The sequence below is a fragment of the Rhopalosiphum maidis genome, chromosome 2, assembly GCF_003676215.2.
Source record: "Rhopalosiphum maidis isolate BTI-1 chromosome 2, ASM367621v3, whole genome shotgun sequence".
In the NCBI taxonomy this organism is placed as follows: domain Eukaryota; kingdom Metazoa; phylum Arthropoda; class Insecta; order Hemiptera; family Aphididae; genus Rhopalosiphum; species Rhopalosiphum maidis.
This window is the reverse complement of record NC_040878.1, coordinates 87114804-87136861: the sequence shown is the minus strand read 5'-3', so window position 1 is coordinate 87136861 and position 22058 is coordinate 87114804. Positions and strand designations below refer to the sequence as shown.

Sequence of the window (22058 nt, the reverse complement as noted above, 5' to 3'; positions counted from 1 at the left end):
GTTATTATAATTCGAAATTAAAATTAAAATGACTAATGTGTATTATAACAATTTACTACTACATAAAAATTTAAGATGTCAGAATTTATTCTGCACAATGCTTGAGAACAGTATTTTGTAAGTCAAAGTTATATTGTCTTTTAGTTCGATTGTATTTCATCAAAACGTAAATGTTAGGCCGGCGGATTGGGTAGGCATTATAGAGGCAATCTTGTGTAGAATTCAAAAGATGTATACGCAAATTGTAAAATACATGTAGAGTCGATGTGGTAATAACAATTTATATAGTTGCAGGATTACTCAACTAATAATTACCCGAATATTATAATGGAAAAAGAATAATATACCCAAAGTTTAAAATATAAATTCCAATAAAATATATGCAGTCGATGCATCTATACTTCATTCAAATTGTCAATACTATGAATGTTTTATTTTTTTAATTTAACACGGTTACAGTAACTATTACTAGCTTATTACATTAAATCAAGCTCTATTACTAATTATTAAAATGTCCAATACATACTTTTTGACGTTCGTTATTTTTATTCTAAAATAATTGGTTTAGATACTATTATGTTGTTCCCTATAGTTCACGGTAAAAAATGTAATCATTCTAATAAATGAAAAATGTTTGGATTTATTTGTTTTTAACAAATACAGCTTATTATAAAATATTAGTTTTAGAGTCCTTGCGTTTGATTCCATAAATTAATTTATCTTTCATGTTCTCTTTGGTTCTTATAATCACTTAAATAATAGTCTGATAGCTATATGTGTCTAAGTCTAGACTAGTAACAAATTTAAATAATTTCAATTTGATTACCAAATTGATATTATATACATATGTAATTAACAAGGCTGGGCATTAAAGAATTAAAAATTAAAATTAAGTTAAAACGTTAAGTTAATTAACTCGTTACTTTTTTTTCTTAATTAACTTTTAACTTAATAAGTTACTTTTTTAAGATTAACGTGTTAACTTCAAGTTAATTTTATTCAAAACTATCTAAATAAAGTTAATTTTTGTTTGAAGAATAATGCAAGAATAATTAAAAATTTTAGGATTTACTTTAGAAAATCAGGTTTATTGGTAGCTAGATGGTACTTTGATGTATCATTTTAAATTTACCTGGTAATTTTCTTGAGCGTAAAAAAAAACTATCTAATAAAAAATATTATGTGTCTGGAATTTATTATTTTTGCAAATTAGAAAATTTTTAACTTTAAACTAAGTTAAGTTATTTTTTTTTTAAAGTTAATGTTTAACTTGACGAGTTAACGAAAAAAATATGAGTAACTTTTAACTTAATTTAACTTTATTATTTTCAAAAGAACTTAACTTAACGAGTTAAAAATTCGTTAACTTGCCCAGCCTTGGTAATTAATCATATTTGCTATATAAAATTGTATTTACATGTTAAGTAAATAATTGTACTTTTATCCGTTGAGATCGTTAATATTATTGTAAATAAATAAAAGCAATTTAATTTTAGATATAAATCAACTGAAGTCTGAAACCTCAAAATATCAATATACGAAAAGCACTATTCGCAGGTATACACACCAAAGGGATATCATATACATAAACTGTTTTCATATTAAAAATTATCTACTACATTTTATAACAGCAGCATGTATTGCTAGCGCTCTATAATTTATTAAAATATAACGACATTTTCGAGTATCATTTGAATAGAACTAATAATTATCAATGATAAATTATGATATATAAACAAATCCATAATTTTATTGTACCTAACTTATTGAATAATTAACACAGAAACTAACTGTTAGGTACTTAATATATTTACGAGTTACCACTATATAATTTATGAAAATAATAGTGATCATACCAGACACAAATTATCAAAATATAGTATTTACAGTAATGGAAAAGAGTCAAGAATAAAATATATTTACCATTGTACACTTTAAATAAACGACTTATTTCAAAATTGAGTATGGCCACCATATTTAACTCAAAGTGAGTTGCGATCAATTTATTTATAAAAATAACAGTAAATTATACTATGAAGTTTTTATGTTTTGGAAACCTATATTTTATAGCCTTTAACTATCTACAGAAATACATTATACTATGAAAAATCTTACATTATTATTTTTTAAATTTTTCGACAAATACAGATTTTTTTTAACATTTAGATAAAAAAACAAAAATTCAAAAATTGTTATTAAATAACTTGTAAATGCCTAAATAAAAAAAATGTTCTTCGTGTATTTAAAATTATAATATTTAGTTGACTTAAAAGTATCTTCACTAATTACTTCTAGTTACAACATAATACATAAACAATAATGGGTCACCAAATGGCGGCTCGCATACGGTCCTTGAACACATTTTATCCGACCCGCAGACAAAGAATTACGACAACATTATATGTGTTATTATTGTAAATTATTTTTTCTTGTTAAATGTTATTGGTTTTAAAATAATCTTTATATGTACTTAGAAATTTGATGGCACTCGAAAAATTTTCAGATTCCTAATGTGGCCCTTCAAAAATTTTAATTGGTGACCCCTGACATAAACTATATTCATTACGCAACAAAATACTACTAAGTTCCAAATTCCTGTGATAATTATTATTAAATTAGTTAATATTTTGATATTACCATTGTGTATAAAATTTGCTAATTTATGTAATTTATGTAAATTTAAACAGATATCGCTCATAAATAATGTATATGATTTTGTATTTACACATTTTGAGTTAAAATGTTGACAAAATCAGATATTTAAACGAAAAATAATGATTTTAGGTATTTTAATGTAATACAATGATATCATTCATGTGTAAATTAAAACTACGTAGAGATTATAGAATGATATATCATTGAATTCAAATTTAACACACCCATATAACAGTGACACACTTTGACACTAAACATACAACAGAGCGGTATCCACTTGCCTACATTTTTTTCTTTTCTTTTACTAATTACATAACACAGAAACTATCTTTATACTATTATTATAACATAATATCTGCATGTATCTGTTTCATCACAATTAAAAAAAAAAGCGTTTTAAAAATAAAGAATTTCACCATATAAACATAAAGTATATTTGAATGCGTTTTTTTAAGATTTTATAACGACAATAAATTAATAATTTATTAGCCTCTGTATATACTCGTGTATAATATATATATATATATTGATATATGTATGTATAAATATGTCTTACATAAATCGTTTAATTAATTCGTCACCGCGATAACAAACAAATTGTGTTTAAATACCTATAAAAATAGCTGAACCACTTGTCGTCGATAAAAGATATGAGTGTGTAAGAGATTCGCTCTAGAAAAGTAAATGCCGCCTTAACTAATTGTAGTAAGACGCGTTTACTGATTTAGGCGAAGCGAGAACCGAGGGATCTCTTTTTTCATATTTATAATCTATATGTTTCAGACAAATAATGGTTATTACACCCGTTTTATGTCAAATTAATCGATTTTAATCAACAGGTAATTTAATGTTACTGTTCGTATCTCGCCTAATGACAAAAGATTTTTTTTTTATAGACAAAATATTTTATGATAATAAAATATAATACAACTAGTTAACTTAGGCTATTTGACGCCGTACAAAATGGACCCATGTTAAGAGGACGCTATACCCGCATGTGTTGTATCTGTCTGATACACGCGTAACATAGTTGAAAACTGTTTTGCGCGGGACAATTTTACTACCTCGATATTTATATCAAAATTACCAAAATTTTAAATCGTATCGAGAAGATCTTCACCTGTATTGTAGCGTTTTAATTTTTTTGATAGTGGTAACCAATAATTTTTAACAATTAAATGAAAAAAACCTAAAGTTCTCAAACCGATAACTTTAATTGCATTCATGTTATCAAAAAAATTAAAACGCTACACACAGGTAAAGTTCTTCTCAATGCGATTTAAAATTTTGGTAATTTTTATATAAATATCGAAGGAGTAAAATTGTCCCGTGCATAACAGCTTTTAACTATGTTACGCGTGTATAAGACAGAGACAACACATGCGGGTATAGCGTCCTCTTAAGTTTGGTCACCTATAATGCTAACATTTAGCGTAAGGACAAAAACTATTTTTGGTTTTCTGATTTGGTGTATAGATGATAATATTTCTGACATAACTGACATAACAATTTTACATAAATGTCCCGTTTAGAGTTGCATTTTTTCAATCGATTAACCGATTATGTATCATTCGTTAAAATATATAATAATATGTATTATTCGAATAATCGATTGAATAAACGCACAGCCTTTAAACATAATAAAGAGGCCATATAATATTGAGCTAGTCGGTGTCTTACGCCTCGGAACAAAATCCATATCTACACGCAGATAAAATACACACGCGAAAAAAAGGTCAGGCTATAGCAAAACCTCGGGTCGCCGTGCCGTACCGCAAGTATTTCCTGTTATCAGCCGACTGCTATTGTTATTACTATATATTTATATAGATATACAAATTACACGTGAACATTTATTTTTACCGATTTCAACCCTTTAAAATCAAAATTTTGAAAAATCCTTTCTTACTGCGTCCCTCCATTCCTTAAGGAATCTCTGTACAAAATGTCAAGTCTCTAGACCCAGCGGTTCGGTCTGGGCGTTGACGAGTGAATAAGGGCGGTATATAGAGATTAATAATTAAAATGTTCATGCATAAACTACTATTCAATATTATGATTTCGATCGATTCACTAAACTAAAATACGAACATTTTTAATGATCTAATTGAATTGGTAATGAATAATTAAGCTTCGTGTGTTTTATGCATTTGCAGTTAATAGGTATTGTGGACGTCACAAATCAAATAACAATGTCAACCAAGTGACAATTATTCTGTCATTTAACTTCGAGTTAATATTTTACCATTCCAACGGATATTAGGTCCCATGTCTAAGCAACCATAGAACCGAAATACAAGGTCGCATAATATACATTACAACGAAAATCTTCATCGTACTGTGAATATGACATTTTTTATAGTGGCCTTTAGGCCATTTTTAGTGTTATCTAAAATTTTTGGAATCATAAGCATAACATATACATTTGAATCCGGATTATTGATCAAAACATCGAATATTATGGTTTATAACTGCCTAGAAGTAACGCGAATGATCGTATTGATATGGTTTACGTACATTTTTCATTTAAACAATAAGTTTTTTTTCCGAGACTTGATATTGCTCAAATTTTGGTCTACAGTTGTAATGGCGAGGTTGTCCGAAATATGGATCATCAAGTATTATTAAAAATTATTTATTATTATTCTATGTTATAAGCAGGGAACAGATTTGAATTTTGAATGTAATTTCATTTTTTCCTGAAAACATTACATTTCAAACCCAAAATGAATTTCAAACATCAAGGAATTAAAAAACGTAACTTTATTTTGCATTTTTAGTGTATTTTTATGTTTTTAAATAATTTTTATATACGAATGGATACAATTTTATAAAAGTTTTCTTAAAACTCATTCAAAAATAATAAAATTTAATATTATTTATTTTGCCTTGCCGTACTTCTATTATCATTATTTATTATAATATATATCAGGAAGAATAGTTTATTCTCCAGCACTAAAAATGTTGGGAAGAATCCTCAGACCCGTACCTATTACCAAGGATGTGTACCCTACTTTTAATCTTTTTAAATTTAGTACTTCTTTTCTTTCTATTGTTACGTCATTACAATCGTATACAATGTTTTAGGATGATCAACGGGATAATCGAATTTGACAGAAAAGTCGATGGACTTCCACTGACGGTATTGGGAGAACTAACATGTTTGATGACAAAATACAACATGTTTTGTACAAAATATAATTGGAATATATTTTTGGTCGCGGTGCTCATGTCTTACATCAGTCTTCAAATATGTTCATTGTTGCTGTGGCCGCCGGCAAGATTTGACTTCAGCATCGTCGTTAAATATTTTTTCGAGACACCGTGCGTAACGGAGTTCGTGATTTTCGTCACGGCGTACTTCTATTTCCACAATTTGGGATCTAGATTCGACATGTTGAATAGTCTCTGTAAGCGATTACCCGACGGACTTGTCACCGCTGCCGACACACCGACACAATCCGAAATCACTCATTTAATAGAAAATATACGGTTATTACACGCCGAACTGTGCGAATTGTTGCGTACCTTTAGTCTGGGCTACGGCGTGGTGATGTTGTTTTTCTTTGTGTTCAATTTTTTGGATCTTTTGCGGAATATTTACTATTTATTACACATGTCCAGATATTCATCGTCCAAAAAGAGTGTTAACTTTAGCGCTTTAAACATCATAATGATCGTTGTGTTTTGCTCACAACACGTCATCTTCGTTTTGATTTTACTAATTACTGTATCTTGGATAAATACAAAGGTAATGCAATAATAATAAAATATATATAATGATATGTTCCTATCTTTTTTAATTTCAGAAAATGAAAATAGTTTCATTTCTAAGATTAATACATATTTCAGAACTACCACTTGATACTAAGTTACAAGTAATTATAATTTTTGTCCGGATTATAACATTGGAAAGAATATACTTACAACAATAATACATTTTTAATATAATATATTTATATTTTCTTCAACTAGATTAAAATGTTTATGAATCAATTACCAACTTTTGAATGGGATCAAATTACAGCTTATGGATTTTTTCCAATAGATTTGAGATTCGTACTATCGGTAAGTACGTATAACTAATGTAGTAGTATATGAGGTTCCGCCTCAGTGGGTATATAAGTATTTCTAGTAAAAATACGTTTATTGAATATAAATCTTGAATTAGAATTTTTAATAATTAAATACAATTAATACAGATGTTTTAAAATAGAATAAACATTGAATAAACATTAGTTTTTCATTGGTTTACTATGTTTTAAACGTATGTTTTCGAAATATTCTTGGAAACTAATTGAAAATCCAAACAAGTTTAAAATCTTAAAAACAAAAAAAACGTTAACAAAATCTAATCAGAAAACAGTATAATATACAAATATTATTTCCGTCTATTGATAGACTAGTCGAAAAAATATACGTTACCGTATGTAACGCATAAATTCTAGATGTGTTTTTGGTTAACAATCTACGTAAAATAGGTCTAAAGAATTTATGTAATTGTATTGTTGCAGTTTCTCTTATTACTTACAACAACATTGGCCACATCGGTACAAATGAAAGAAAATCCATACGTGATTAAATTTAACGACGCCTATCATTCATATTTAAAGTTCGAGTACTTAGACTTGCATGAATAAGTTTATAACGTCGGACTTAATTACGTATATTATTTAAGTTTATGGCATCAAATTATTCTTACTCAGATATTTTAAATATTTTATATTTTTAAACGTTTATACGTACTTGTGTTTGAAATTTTGTTTCCAATAGGTATTTAATTATTTGGATTATATTACGTCATATTTTATCATACAGATTAATTTATTTTTATGAGTAATACTTTAAGGCTTTAGCACCTACGTAAGTGTGTTTTAGTATTATATTATTTTTTGTAAAGAAATCGTATTTGTTATAAGCAAGGCTGGGCAAGTTAACGATTTTATTTACTACTTAAGTTAAGTTATATTAAATAGAATCAAGTTAAATTATGTTAAAAGTTACTCATATTTTTTTCGTTAACTTATTAAGATAAAAGTTAATTTGAAAAAAAAAGTAACGAGTTAATTAGCTTCATTAAAATTAACTTAATTTTAACTTTTAATTCGTTAATGCCAAGCCTTGGTTATAAGTTGTATAAAATGGACATTCTTATTATTAAAATTTATAAATATTCAATGTTAAAAATAACACGCAAGAAATTATAAGTTTATTGATGACTATGCATTTGAATTGTAAAGTATTTAACTGTATTACTCAACGCCCAACAATGTTATTTATATATAGGTAATTATATTACGTATAATTAAAGGAAAATGGCATTTAATAAGTTGTCCAATATCAAAATATAGATGAGGGAGTATGTCTCTAAGGTAAACTTATTTTTTTCTAGAAACCCCAATAAACGTTGAAATTGCGAGTAATACATAAATAACATTATATTTTATTTTTTACAAATCATTCATAAAGTATTCACAAATAATATTAATTAATATTAATATTATATATATATATATAAATAAACAAAAATACTATACTATAATTAAACGTATTATATTGAGTTTGTAATAAACGCTTGGTTTTAGTACTAAAAGTAAAGATTTTAACATAATATACTTAATAAATAGCAATAATAAGATAATATTTTTGTTGATCATTTAAATAAAATTGTTTGTATAAAATTTATTGTTTTATGTTTTTTTATAAACTATATAATTATATAAATAGAAACACGAAGATTTTTTAATATAAATTATATATTTATAAATATAATTATTATATGTATATACGAGAAAACTAATATAAATATTATTTTATAAATGAATATCACAACACAAATAAAAAAAAATAAAGACATTAATTATACGTTTTATAAGTCCTGTTAACAAATTTATACAATAGTTTTGTATAGAACGACCTAGTTTTGTTTAATAATAATATACATATTATTACACATTTTTGATAATCTAGTTGAGTTGGTAATGAATTATGCACAGTGTGTTCTATGCATTTGTAGTTAATAGATATTGTGGAAAGTACAAATCAATTAACAATGTCAAACAAGTGACAATAATTCTGTCATTCAACTGCGAATTATTATTTTACCACCCCGGCGGATATTAGTTTCTTTGTCCAAGAAACCATAGATCCCCACACACAAGTTCACATAACAAACATTACAACGAAAACATCATCGCACTGTTAACATGACAACATATTTTATAGTGGCCTTAAGGTCAATTTTAGTGTTATCGAAAACGTTTGGAATCGTAAGCATTACGTATACGTTTGAATCCGGATTGTTGACTAAAACATCCAGTTTTATAGTTTGTAACTGCCTAGAACTAACGCGAATGGTCGTATTGATATGGTTTACGTACGTTTTCCACGCAAATAATAAGTTTTTATTCCGAGACCTGGTGTTGCTCAAATTTTGGTCTACAATTGTCATGGCGAGAATTAACGAATTTTGGATCATCAAGTATTATTGCACATTATTTATTATTATTATATGTTACAAATAAGACGTTCATAGCTATCTATCTATTATTTTATTGGTAAGTTGTTAAATTATACTGTTTAAATTGTTTATAAAACGAAAAAAAAAATAGTAATATAGTAATATTACAATATTAATATAAAATATATGAAATTAACTATTTAAAACTTACCAATAATTACGATATATCATAAGAAATAAGAAATCAATTTATACGATCGTGTTTTAAACTAATAGTATGTTGGAGTTGTGCGCGTGTGTGTAAATTTAAGTGAATCAAATCTGCTAACTAAAGCAATAAACTACACAGCCAACTATCGAGTGGTATTAAAAATTAATAATTTGGAGGGTTTAGTGAAAGTTTTCATTTCGTATCGCCCATACATTGGATTTGCGGATATTCTTAGTACTTTATTTTGATCAGCAATATAATAATTTATTATGCTTTAACAACAAGTCGCCAATTTGAAAATCGTTATTTAAAATTCACGTTTTGTTTTCGTAAGCAAATCGTGGATAGATTCTTTACACAAGAAAAACCATAATAATATGACCTACTCAACACACCGTCGTTTACAAAACGAATAATAGTTTAAAGGCATAGACTGTGAAACATAATATAATTTAATACAACATAAAAACATTTTGTTTTTATCACTGTAATTGAGCATAATATTTTAATGATGTGTTAATATATTATCATCATATAGTTACATAGCAAATATAATGAATAAAATTTGATAACGGCCGAGTCTTCTCGCGCAGCTAACGGTTAGTTTCAATATAAGTCTTTCATCCCCGATGAAAGGGACGATTTACATTGTATGGTTTTTAAATTTTACTACATTTATTCTTTCTCTGTTTACCTCATTACAGTATTGTACACTGTTTTAGATTGATCAACGGCATCACCGAATTCGACAGAATAGTCAACGGACATCCACTGACGTTTTTTGGGGAACTCACTTGTCCGACAACGAAATACAGTTGGAATAAATTTTTAGCCACGTTGCTCTTGTTTTACATCAGTCTTCAAATATTCTCAATGTGGCTATGGCCGCCGGCAAGATTTGACTTCAGCATTGTCGTTAAATATTTTTTCGAGATGCCGTGCATCACGGAGTTCGTGATTTTCGCCACGGCGTTCTTCTATTTCCACAATTTGGGATCTAGATTCGACATGTTGAATAGTCTCTGTAAGCGGTTACCCGACGGACTTGTCACCGCCACCGGCACACCGACACAATCCGAAATCACTCAGTTGGTAGAAAATATACGGTTATTGCACGCCAAACTGTGCGAATTGTTGCGTACCTTTAGTCTGGGCTACGGCGTGGTGATGTTGTTTTACCTTGTGTTCAATTTTTTGGATCTCTTGCGGAATTTTTACTATTTGTTACACGTGTCCAGATATTCGTCGTCAAATACAAATAATAACTTTAACACTTTGAACGTGTTACTGATGGTTTCGTTTTGCTCACAAAACATCATCTTCGTTTTGATTTTACTAATTACAGTATCTTGGATAAACAAAAAGGTAATGTAATCCATATACAATATGTTTTCATGATAGTTATAATAAATGTTATTCCTTTAGCGATTAAACGGTTTAATTGAACAATTCTTTTTCGGATTTTTTTAACGCATTTTACATATAACATGACACCTAAATAATTAAATAAGTACAACGAAACATACTTAACCTACCTGTCAGATGTACAGAGTACATATTAAATAATATTTACATGTAGCATGTATATACCTATACAATTAATAATATAAATTAATTTATATTTTATAAGATTACCTCAATATGTGTTTTCATTGATCGTAATCCTCGACATTATTTAAAAACACACTAACTAATTTTATGATTGTAAACCCTGGAAAAACACTACGCGCGGTAATATGAAGTTGTAATATGTGAAAATCTTAAATATTTTATATTTCGTTAAACAATTATATTACGCTAGATTAATCACAATTATTTTAAGTTGATTTTTTTTTAAATTGAATATATTATATTTTTAAATTTAGAAAATATTTTTATTATCATAAGAAAATTTCAATAAAAATGCAATAAAAATAATTGAATTATAAATGAACATTTCTTATAATTTACCATAATATTATAACGTTCCTGTATATAATTCCATGATGATTTGTTCATGTTTAATATATTTAATCTTAAAATACTCATTTAATATCTATAGGTATCTGGAATAACATTTCAAGTTATTGAATAATGTAATTTACCTTTCTTTTTTATTTTCAGAAAATGGAAATCGTTTCGTTTCTAAGATTAATACATATTTCAAAACTACCAATTGATACTAAGTTACAAGTAATTATAATTTTTGTCCGGATTATAACATTGGAAAGAATATACTTACAACAATAATAGATTTTTAATATAATATAATATATTTATATTTTCTTCAACTAGATTAAAATGTTTATGAATCAATTGTCAACTTTTGAATGGGATCAAATTACAGCTTATGGATTTTTTCCTATGGATTTAAGATTTGTAATATCAGTAAGTACCTATTAATGTACAAGTACACATATAGAGGTTTTAAAACACGACAACATTTGAATAAATTACCAGTTATTTAATTGGTCTATGATGTTTTAAATTTGTTTTTTCGAAATAATCTCGGAAACTATTTGAAAATTGAAACAAGTTTAATATCTTTAAAATACAAACGTTAATGAAATCTAATCGATATAATATAGAAATGAAATGTTCGTTTATTGATAAACTAGCTGAAAACATCACACATTATTGTAAATGTAATTCATTATCATTTTATAACTGAATACAATATGCCACAGATAAATTCAAGAAAAAAATAATATTTACTATTGTGTTTTAAGTTGATAATTTGCGTACAAAAGTTCTAAATAATTTATGTAATTTTGTCATTACAGTTTCTCTTATTACTCACGACAACATTGGCCACATCGGTACAAATGAAAGAACATCCATACATGGTTAAATTTAACAACGCGTACAATTCATATTTGAAGTTCGAGTACTCAAACGTGCATGAATAAGTACACGTTTATTAAAATGTATAGCATCAAATTATTCTTATTCACATAATTGAATTAATATATTTTATTAAACGTTTTTACTTACCTACTTATGTTTAAAATTCTGTTTTCAATATGTATCATAACGTATTTGATTATGTTCTTACGTCAAATCATATCATACAGATTAATTTATTATTATGAGTTATACTTTAAGGCTTAAGCACCTACGAACGTAAGTGTGTTTTTAATATTATATTATTTTTTGTAAAGAAATCGCATTTGTTATAAGTAGTTTTGATTGGACGTTCTTATGATAGTGATTTATAAATATACAATGTTCTAAATACACGCAAGAAATTATAAATTTATTGATGACTATATACATTTGAATTATAAAATATTTAACTGTGTTACTCAACGGTAGTATTTATATTATAATTGAATGATAACGGCGTTTAAAATTTCTTCCGATATCAAAGCATAGATGGGGGAGTAGGTCTCTAAGGTAAACTTATTTTTTCTAGAAACCCCAATAGACGTTGGTTTTACGAGTAATATAGAAATTACATTATAATGTATTTTATTTTTTACAAATCATTCATAAAATATACACGAATATATATATATACACATAAATAAACATAAATACTATACTAATTAAAGGTATTATATTGTGTTTGTAATAAACGCTTGTTAAGTACTAAAAATAAATATTTTAACATAATATAATTATTAAATAGCAATAATAAAATAATATTTCTGATGATAATTTAAAAGAAAAAAATTGTTCTTGTACATTAAATTTATTGTTTAATTTTTTTTTTATATATATGCTATATAATTATATAAATAGAAACACGATGATTTTTGAATTTACTCAATAAACGTTTAATTGTAAAGCTTCGTTATTTTGATTTGCTGTACTATGAATTATATATATATACGAAAAAACTAACATAAATATTATTCTATAAATAAATATCACAACATAAAAAAAATAATTAAGGACATTAATTATTATACGCATTATAGGTCCTATTAACAATATTATAATATAATAGTTTTGTATAGTAAGTTATAATTTACATAGAATATAGCCGTTCGTTCAATATATTATTATTGTATAATATATCGTTTGTTTATAAGACGTATATTTTATCATAATACTGGTATGTGTAAATATTTTTACGAACGATAGTCGCCATGCGCGGTGCGTTTTGAAAAGTGACATCGTTCGCACGACAGTCGGTCTGTGTTTGAAACGGAATGTTAATGTTCTGATCGATATCTCATCGCCGTTATACATTTAATGCGTGTTCTATAACTTGATGGTGGAAATCGGATGTACCGCCGCCGCGCTTGACGGTCTCTTTTTCGGCTCTTCCATCTGCTTCCGTCCCTCGACACTGTGCTTCATACCGTACAACACGTAAATGAACAGCCCGATCATCAGCCAAATGCCGAAACGGATCCAAGTGTGTACGTCGAGTTTCATCATCAAGTAAACGTTCAACAGGATGCTCATGCACGGTATCAGTGGGACCAGCGGCACCTGTGACAACGGGACGAAAATTAATTTATACCTATGCATAATAATGGCTAAGAAACACTACAAGTTTACTAAAAAATATCCTAAGACTTCTTTTAAATTATTTTTCTTTCATATTCCTACATTTTATATTTTAATTTTTTTAGATTAAGTACTTATATCAATGCCCATTGTTCATGCAAAAATATTGAATACTGAATACATAGTTTTTCAACCGTATATCAGAAGCATTATTAAACATTTAAAATTATATTATAATTAACGCTCTCTAAGTAGCAAAATGTATGTACACATTATAAGTTGTGGCAAAATACTACGTTCATTTGAACTTTTAGATTTCGAATTGACCAATTTAAAACTAAATATTTAAAAAAAAGACTAAAGGTATACTCCTGAATTCACTGTTAAATTGAAATGGTTTATAACATCTATGCAGAAACTAGTTAAAGAATAAGATATTTGTATAAAAACATAGATTACTTTCAATGGCTAAATCACGTTATTATTATTATTGTGTTAATAGAGATTGATAATAATTCTCACTTTAAACGAAAGTTCTTTGGTCGATTGGGGCTGTCTGGCAAGTAATAGCAATAATAGCAAAAGCACAATGGCTAAAATAGCGCTCGTGTAGGCCGCGACGTCGCTGCTGCTTGCAACACCCTCTTGTTGAACGGTGATGAAGCAAAACAGCGCTGACGTACAAACTGTAAAGTAACAAACGACGTATTAATAATATTGTATAAAACAACAGACATTTTGGCGGACTATTCCGTCTGAACACGTACTGAACAACATCGTGATGATCGTGGCCACACTCTCGGTTTCTTCATTGGCATATTTGATGTTTGACAGGTTAAAGTATTTTACCACAGTCTTGACGATCGTCTCCGTGAAACTGCTGGTCTCCGATTCGTCGTTACCTTTGATTACGAACTCCACGTCCGAGTCGTTCCTGTACCTCAACACTAACACGCAAATGCACACTATCGAGTACGCCAATAACGTGCCGATCGACATCATATCGATCAGCTGTTCCAGATTGAAAATCGCCGACATAATTCCTGCGGACAGCGATAAATTTATTACATCGGATCAGTATCTAACACGCCGATTATAGTTTATTTCGAATTAGCGATGTTTTTATAATTACCCGCGAGCAAGCCCGACAGCAGAGTGGCCAATAGAGGTGTCTGATATTTTGGGTGAATGTCGGAGAACATGCTGAACAGGAGACCGTCGCAGGACATAGCGTATAGAATCCTCGGCAACGGGAACATGGTACCTATAAGACTGTGAAAATTCGTTTATTCAATTGGTTTATCGTTAATAAAAAAAAAATATCCTTGACAAACGCATATGCCTACCTGGTGAACAGAGCAAAAATAGCGCCGGAAGAAACAACCCATTTTATTGTCGTCCAGCCGAGATGGTCGTAGACGTAGGGGAACGGTGCGTCAGCGTCCTATAATGTGCCGAGTGTCAAGTTATAGATAGTTCGAAATTATAATATGCGAACTATTTGTTCGTTAAATCGTTAAAAACTAAAACATTGGTAAATACATTATAAACTTAAGGTAAGCTGTATAACATTATTTTTTAATTTTTTGTTTTAACGTAATTTCTTATTTCTCATAAGATGGTAAAATTGTTAAATATATATATATGTAGTCAAGCTTGAAAAAAAAAATAAGAAAATGGGTATTTAATATTATAAATAAGGTGCCCAATGAATATCCACTACCAATAATATCCAATTATTTAAAAAATAATGGTAAAACTATTATAAATAACGACGATTTATTGTAAGGATATAGGTACATAATTTACGGTTCATAACGCAAAAACGTTAAACTTATATATATATATATATATAATATATAGAAATATAATCATTACATAATATTATAATGATATGTGCATGTGACATTTCTTTCACGAAATCGCGCATATACTTATGTCGTAATATTGTTTTTTAAGACTAAGAAAAAATCGTTTTGGTTAAACCGCATACCACAAACGAAGGGAAAATGTCGTTTTCCAAAAAATCGATGGACATACCTGTTTATAATACGGCCACATCAGAGTCAACACCGAACTGATACAGCAGTACGCAAACGTTATGATGGACAGCGACAGTATGATGGCCAACGGGATGTCACGTTTCGGTTTTTTCGCCTCTTCTCCTGTACACGGACAATATATTTTAATCGTTGTTATAGCTTAGGGAATAAATAGATTATTGGTCATGTGTTTCCGTTGGAGACGCTCACCCGTTGTGGCTACTGTGTCGAAACCGATGAATCCGTAAAAACATTTGGCAGCCCCCGCAGTCACTCCGGCCCATCCGAAAGGCATGAAACCGCCTTCGCCGCCTTTCACGTTCTTCGGGATGTCTTGTTTCGGTATATTCCAGTTGTACAGATTAACTATAACGGACGATAACAAAACATTTTATCAACACGTATTACTACAGCGTCGATGCGTAGGTGTATTTAAAGTATTATCTGATGGCACCGGTGGGTTGCATTGAATTATAATAATGTAATACCTCTGAATAATCCGGTGATAACGACGGTGGCCACTGTCAATAAATTAACGACTGTAAATACGTTGTTGATCATTGTAGATTCGCGAACTCCCCACGACAGTAAGACTGTAATGTTAAATACCGGTTAAACGATGTTTTAACGAACCTTATAACGATAAATGGTATAATTCGACTCACTCGATAACAGTAACACAACGCTAAACGACAAAAAGTCTGGAAACTCGGACAAAAAACTGACATTCATAGGGAAGAGTTCGGTCATTGTTCTTTTCATGGGATACTCTAACAGAGCGTCAATGTAGTTACTCAGACCTTTGGCGACACTTGCAGTACCTGTAACAAAACAAATTGATTAATCGCTAAATTTTAATTTTTAACACATTTCAATAAATTTATTTGATATATTAACCTTAACGTTCTCATTGTGCGCACTATAATGCGATTTTGTTAGATTTGTAAATTCTAAGACATTCTAATTTAGAAATCACGTATTATAAAATGTTTATAAGCTTTTTAAACGTATATTGTGTGTATTATTGTACGAGTTTGTTACAATCATTGATTAAAGTTTTTCATCTTAATCGTTTACGCGTGCTTTTTTATTTTTATGCGTATTGCTCAATGTTTCTGGTAAAAGATTTTCAACGATTGTATAAATCAAATCATAAAAGCGGATAAAAAAAATCTATATGAATATATTGTTATATTTATTACAGTAGTTATTGTCATTATTAATATAATTACAAACATGTAAACTTATCACATCTGAACTTAAAATACTTATAACTCATAAACTACTTGCTCTAAATTTTATTTTTTAAGTATCAAAATACTCAGAAAATTATTCTGCTTTGGAATATGAAATTAAAATAAGTAAAAAACTTAAAAAAAATATAAGGATAAAATATATTTGAAAATAAATTTTTTTAATAAAAACGTTGTTAAAACTATGTAAAAAAATGTTTTCAAAAACATGAATACTTTTTGAAATAATGAGTGTTTTATGAAAAAGGGATCACCCCATATGTTAGATTAGCGTGTGACGCGGATACAATTTCTAAGGCTTTATACTCTCGTTTCAGTTAACGTCCGACAACATATAGTAGGTAAATAGTAGGTATAATAGTTGGCAATTGCGTATAACGATGTATAGGGTGATTACTTAATTAGTTGTACTTGCAATATCACAGGTAATATACGTACATTCATCATTCGTGTTTCAAATTATTATTAAACTAAACGTTTAAGAAGACATTTGTCTATGATGATGTTTTTCACCACTACTTATCACCTGTTCTGGGAACGTTTAAGGTTAAAATTATTTTTAATAATAGCCTAGGAATTTATAAAAAATTGTTATTATTTCCCGATTAACTGCAGTTTACTCTGTATATAAGCTCGTTGGGCATAAAAACTTCACTTACCGATGACGTATTCGAGTATCAGATTCCATCCGATCACGAACGCGACGAATTCGCCAACGCCGACGTAACTGTAAACGTAAGCCGACCCGGCTTTTGGCACTCGTGCTGCGAATTCAGCGTAACACAGACCTGCGGATATAATAAGATGATTACATAATAATATAGTATTAAGCTGTTGAGTCGTTAATAATAATATTGGCATTATTTCCGATTTAGACTGGCTAGGGTGCTCAAACGTCCCGCGATATAATTTAGTTGTTTTCGATACGACAATATTATATCATTATTATTATATACGATTTCAAGTACCTATTGAAAAATTATTTATGACCGGAAAAAAATCGTTGATTGATTTACAACATTTTTTTCAATTTTTCACTTCGATTTTTTTTTCAAAAATTCAATTTGTTTCCTTGTACTATTCTGTCGTGATGTGTATCGTAATTTCGATTTATTTAATTATTTTATAAGGTACCAACGTATATTGGTGAAGTTGAGTATATTTTACTATACTATCATCGTATATTATGTATATACGATTCAATTAGTTTTTATTGATTGGATAAGTGTTTTAGAATCCAACCAGTGTGCCTTATTCGAATATAAAGTCCTCGATTATTTGATAAATTTTTATTTTTTTCAGTATTTATAATTTTTTATTTTCTCACCTGCAAAAGCTGACGCGAAGGCGGCCAAAATGAACGATAGCACGACCGCCGGACCGGCGTCCGTTTTAGCTACGGCTCCGGCGAGCACGTACACACCCACACCCAATGTTGACCCTACGCCAAGTGCCGTCAAGTCTACTAGGTTGAGGACCCTTGCTAACTTTTCTTTGCCCGGTTGGTCGATCAGTACGTCGTCGTCACTTTTACGTCTAGACATCACCTGTATCAGTTTTTCTCGCTGTAAAAAAAAAAAAAAAAAATGAATCACCTATTGTACGTCGAGTCTTCGTCGGACTCGGGTTATACCGATATTCAATATGTAATAATATACAAGTGTAATAAATTTAAAAATTCAAAAGTTTTCATTATCTGATCGAAACAAGAAACAAACACGTATATAATACGTATAATGTTTCATTACATCGAAAGTAAAAAATATTATAAATAATAATATATAATACAGTATGAGGATTTTCATTAAAACACTTGTAGTAAGAATTTCCATTAGTTATGAGTCTTCCTAATAAAAAAAGGCAACATTTTAAATATTTTTTTTAAAATATTACAATTTTATTTAACTTTAAAGCAAAAAAAGAGTGAATTGAGTTCATATGTGTGTTATATCTACCTATAATTACATATTTTTAATCACAGGCAACTTCAATGAAATATAATGATATAGGTAATAGTTATTTAAAATAAGTTAATTAAAAAAATAAAATTAAAATATGTATTACTTCTTTCAATTTTCAAAATTAAATTTAAAATGTATTTAAGATTATGTATTGAACTAGATATTAAAATTCCTAATTTTAGATTTTGTTTTATAGCATATAATGTAATCATTTTGTCACAAGTCATCCAAAAAAACTATTATAAAAAAGTGCCAGACATTATATTTTATGTAAAAAGTTATCACAGTTTTTATAAATTACTAAAATTGTTACGAATAGGGTAGTCGTTAAAATTTAAACACATAATAGCTACCTATTAAATCGCTGAAAATTTAATTTTAAATAAGCATTTTCTTGAGACTTTTTACTGTGAATTTCTCGATATATTCACAGAATTAATACAATAGAAAATTTAAGTCATTTTATTTTATTCTTCTTTTTGGAATATTTTGGATTGCTGTATATTGAGTATTTATTATTTCCAAGAAAAAATAACGATAAAACTAATGAAAATATTAAAATCATTGGCATTCACCATATTATAATAATTTATTAACTATTATCATTATTGAAATACAAACAAATTAAATTAAATTAATTTTACAGTATTATTACATTTTATTCATACTATGAATTTCTTTATATTTTATATTATATATACATAATATATGTAATGATTTAACGTCCATAAATAACTAAATAAACAATTTGAAATCTGATATATTTTATTATATTTATACAAAAAAAATTTAAAAATGTATAATAGTAAAATATATTTAAAAAATTGCATATAAACGTTTGTTAATCGTTTTTAAATAAATAATAAATCGTTTTATTATAAAAAGTGCACTAGCATCGGCATTATTATTAAAATAATATAGTATATACCTATTTTAAATTATAAATATATATTGTACAATATATACTCACTCGATGAAGTTATCTAAAAAATAAACAACCATTTATAGGTTATACAATTACATATTATTATTATACAAATAATTACAATGTTGTGTATATTGTAGTAAATATCACAATTTGTTATCGATGAGTTTTGATTGTGAATAGGAATACATAAATAACACTACAATATTCTACTATAATAATACGGTTATACGGCCTAATATTTTCATAGGAATTTAGCTAAAACGATTTAAATAATTTGCAACTTTAATACTTTATAATATATAGATATACGTAAATTATACAACACGTAATTCTGTAAATAATTAAAAAACTTATAACGATCGCGATAATACGGATTAATTACGTTTAAAATTGAAATGCTAACGTTGCAGTAACAAATCTAAAATTATAATAACGCACTTTATTATAGCCGTTATATTTTGTAATCACGATTTTATTATAGTAATTATTTCCATATACAAGATAACACGATGTATTAGACTGTTTAGTTAAAAACAAATTGTACTTGTTAAACCGAAACTATAAGGACGACGTACTAATTAAAAAAACATATTCAAATAATATTGTGTTGTCTGAATATCGCGTAGTATATCTAAAAACCTATATTATAATATCAACTATACGAAGTTCACAAAAACGATCATCCTATAATCAATATAATATAATATAATGTGTTTGGTTTCGATTTAAAATAAGAAATATATTTCATTATTTAGGTTAAAATATACCCGAGTTTTAACACTTAATGGTTCTACACCGTTTCGTACTATAACTGCTAATATTTGCCACTTAATGTGTACACATCCGCGCGCATAAAACAATGTGTTTAATACTGTATAATGTACTACTAATTAGTAATGGTTTAACAAGGGTTTGTTCTATCGAAGCTTTAATCACTCATAAGTGCACGATTATGCAAGAGAAGAGTTCACGTGTTTAGCACAAGCTGTTACACTAATTATTATAAATAATACATTTTCTCTATTTAATTATTCAGTAATAGATAATAATATTATATTATATCCATCAAATTAAACTTTAAAACTAGCTAAATTTATTATACGGATAATATTGTAATGAATTTTATCAAACTGTGAATATTATTCACAGACTATTATTGTCGTTAGTGATAAAAATAGCAGTACCTGTTTAGGTGTTCAATGTGTGATTTGATAATCTGGATTGAAGTTAGTAAGTACCTACATTCCATAATTTAAACGTTTTACTGTGACGACGACTCTTTTGGAAAACTTTGAGAACAGGCGGCCATAATATGTATCACTAAATATATATATTATGTATGTTTGTGCACGCGTGTGTGTAAAAATGCATAGGTACTACAAAATGTGGCTTCTAGTTTAAAATACGATTATATATATTAGCTTAAATGTGTAACAAATATATTTTCTAAGGTTTCTAGTATATTTTACTTTCCAGTAAGACGTGTTTTGATTTAATAGTCTATGCAATATAATATAGTACTATGCACAATGTTTATTTTGATCCATAGCCAATAACCTTTTTTTAAAGTTAAATTTATTTAAATTATTATTTTATTGGTAACAATACGTAGATACGATTGTATCGTATGTTAACATTGACCACATATTGTGATTAATATTATTTTTAATTTTTATGAGTCTTAGGTTCTGTTAGTGAATGGTTTGCTGTTCATGTGATTCATGTTTTTTTATGTTAACTTTTCTCTGTGTTATACGTCTTATTTCATTAGAAGACTTGCTACTAATTGTATGACTGTTACGTTAGGCAATTGACAAATGTTTTAAATACTGTTATATTAACATGTTTTTTATTGTGATTTATTATATAGGTAGGTTGCCTTATGGTTAATACAATAAACTTTTAAAATGTGTTAGTTGTAATATGATAATTGAATAAATACAAACATTTTTTTATTTATCAATGTAACTTTTAACTTTAAATGTAACTTATATCCAGTTACATAACATAACAGTATTTTGTATCTTGGAACTGGTTACACAGTTTTAGAGTAACTTGCAACTTGTAACGAATTACAATAAATAAAGTAACTTGCCCAACCCTGGTTA

At 27.8% G+C, this 22058-nt stretch overlaps 3 protein-coding genes across 3 annotated transcripts in view; 2 read left to right on the top strand and 1 right to left on the bottom strand.

Moving 5' to 3' along the window:
* The first annotated feature begins 5558 nt into the window (after positions 1–5558).
* LOC113552642 lies at positions 5559–7295 on the top strand. The gene is made up of 4 exons (XM_026955490.1): positions 5559–6406; positions 6465–6533; positions 6631–6723; positions 7170–7295. The coding sequence occupies exons 1-4, from the start codon at positions 5657–5659 to the stop codon at positions 7293–7295; spliced, it is 1038 nt and encodes a 345-aa protein (XP_026811291.1). The 5' UTR covers positions 5559–5656.
* A 721-nt stretch (positions 7296–8016) lies between these two features.
* Positions 8017–12214, top strand: LOC113552641. Its single transcript, XM_026955489.1, has 5 exons — positions 8017–8027; positions 10049–10691; positions 11430–11498; positions 11601–11693; positions 12089–12214. The coding sequence occupies exons 1-5, from the start codon at positions 8017–8019 to the stop codon at positions 12212–12214; spliced, it is 942 nt and encodes a 313-aa protein (XP_026811290.1).
* Positions 12215–13514: 1300 nt separating this feature from the next.
* Positions 13515–22058, bottom strand: part of LOC113555047 (cationic amino acid transporter 3-like) — a 29289-nt gene continuing 20745 nt past the window's right edge. The window contains exons 2-12 of the mRNA XM_026959346.1: positions 18389–18626; positions 17721–17849; positions 16474–16629; positions 16297–16401; positions 16019–16174; positions 15807–15931; positions 15113–15210; positions 14899–15038; positions 14534–14809; positions 14289–14452; positions 13515–13748 (exon numbers count right to left, since the gene is read on the bottom strand). Coding sequence (XP_026815147.1) covers positions 13515–13748; positions 14289–14452; positions 14534–14809; positions 14899–15038; positions 15113–15210; positions 15807–15931; positions 16019–16174; positions 16297–16401; positions 16474–16629; positions 17721–17849; positions 18389–18626 — 1821 coding nt within the window. The remainder of the gene's footprint in view (positions 13749–14288; positions 14453–14533; positions 14810–14898; positions 15039–15112; positions 15211–15806; positions 15932–16018; positions 16175–16296; positions 16402–16473; positions 16630–17720; positions 17850–18388; positions 18627–22058) is intronic.

Coding starts and splice junctions, on each gene's coding strand:
- LOC113552642 (XM_026955490.1), top strand. CDS start 5,657: ATGTGTACCCTACTTTTAATCTTTTTAAATTTAGTACTTCTTTTCTTT. Junction 6,407..6,464: donor TATCTTGGATAAATACAAAG/GTAATGCAATAA, acceptor TTTTAATTTCAG/AAAATGAAAATAGTTTCATT. Junction 6,724..7,169: donor ATTTGAGATTCGTACTATCG/GTAAGTACGTAT, acceptor GTATTGTTGCAG/TTTCTCTTATTACTTACAAC.
- LOC113552641 (XM_026955489.1), top strand. Junction 11,499..11,600: donor CAATTGATACTAAGTTACAA/GTAATTATAATT, acceptor TTCTTCAACTAG/ATTAAAATGTTTATGAATCA. Junction 11,694..12,088: donor ATTTAAGATTTGTAATATCA/GTAAGTACCTAT, acceptor TTGTCATTACAG/TTTCTCTTATTACTCACGAC.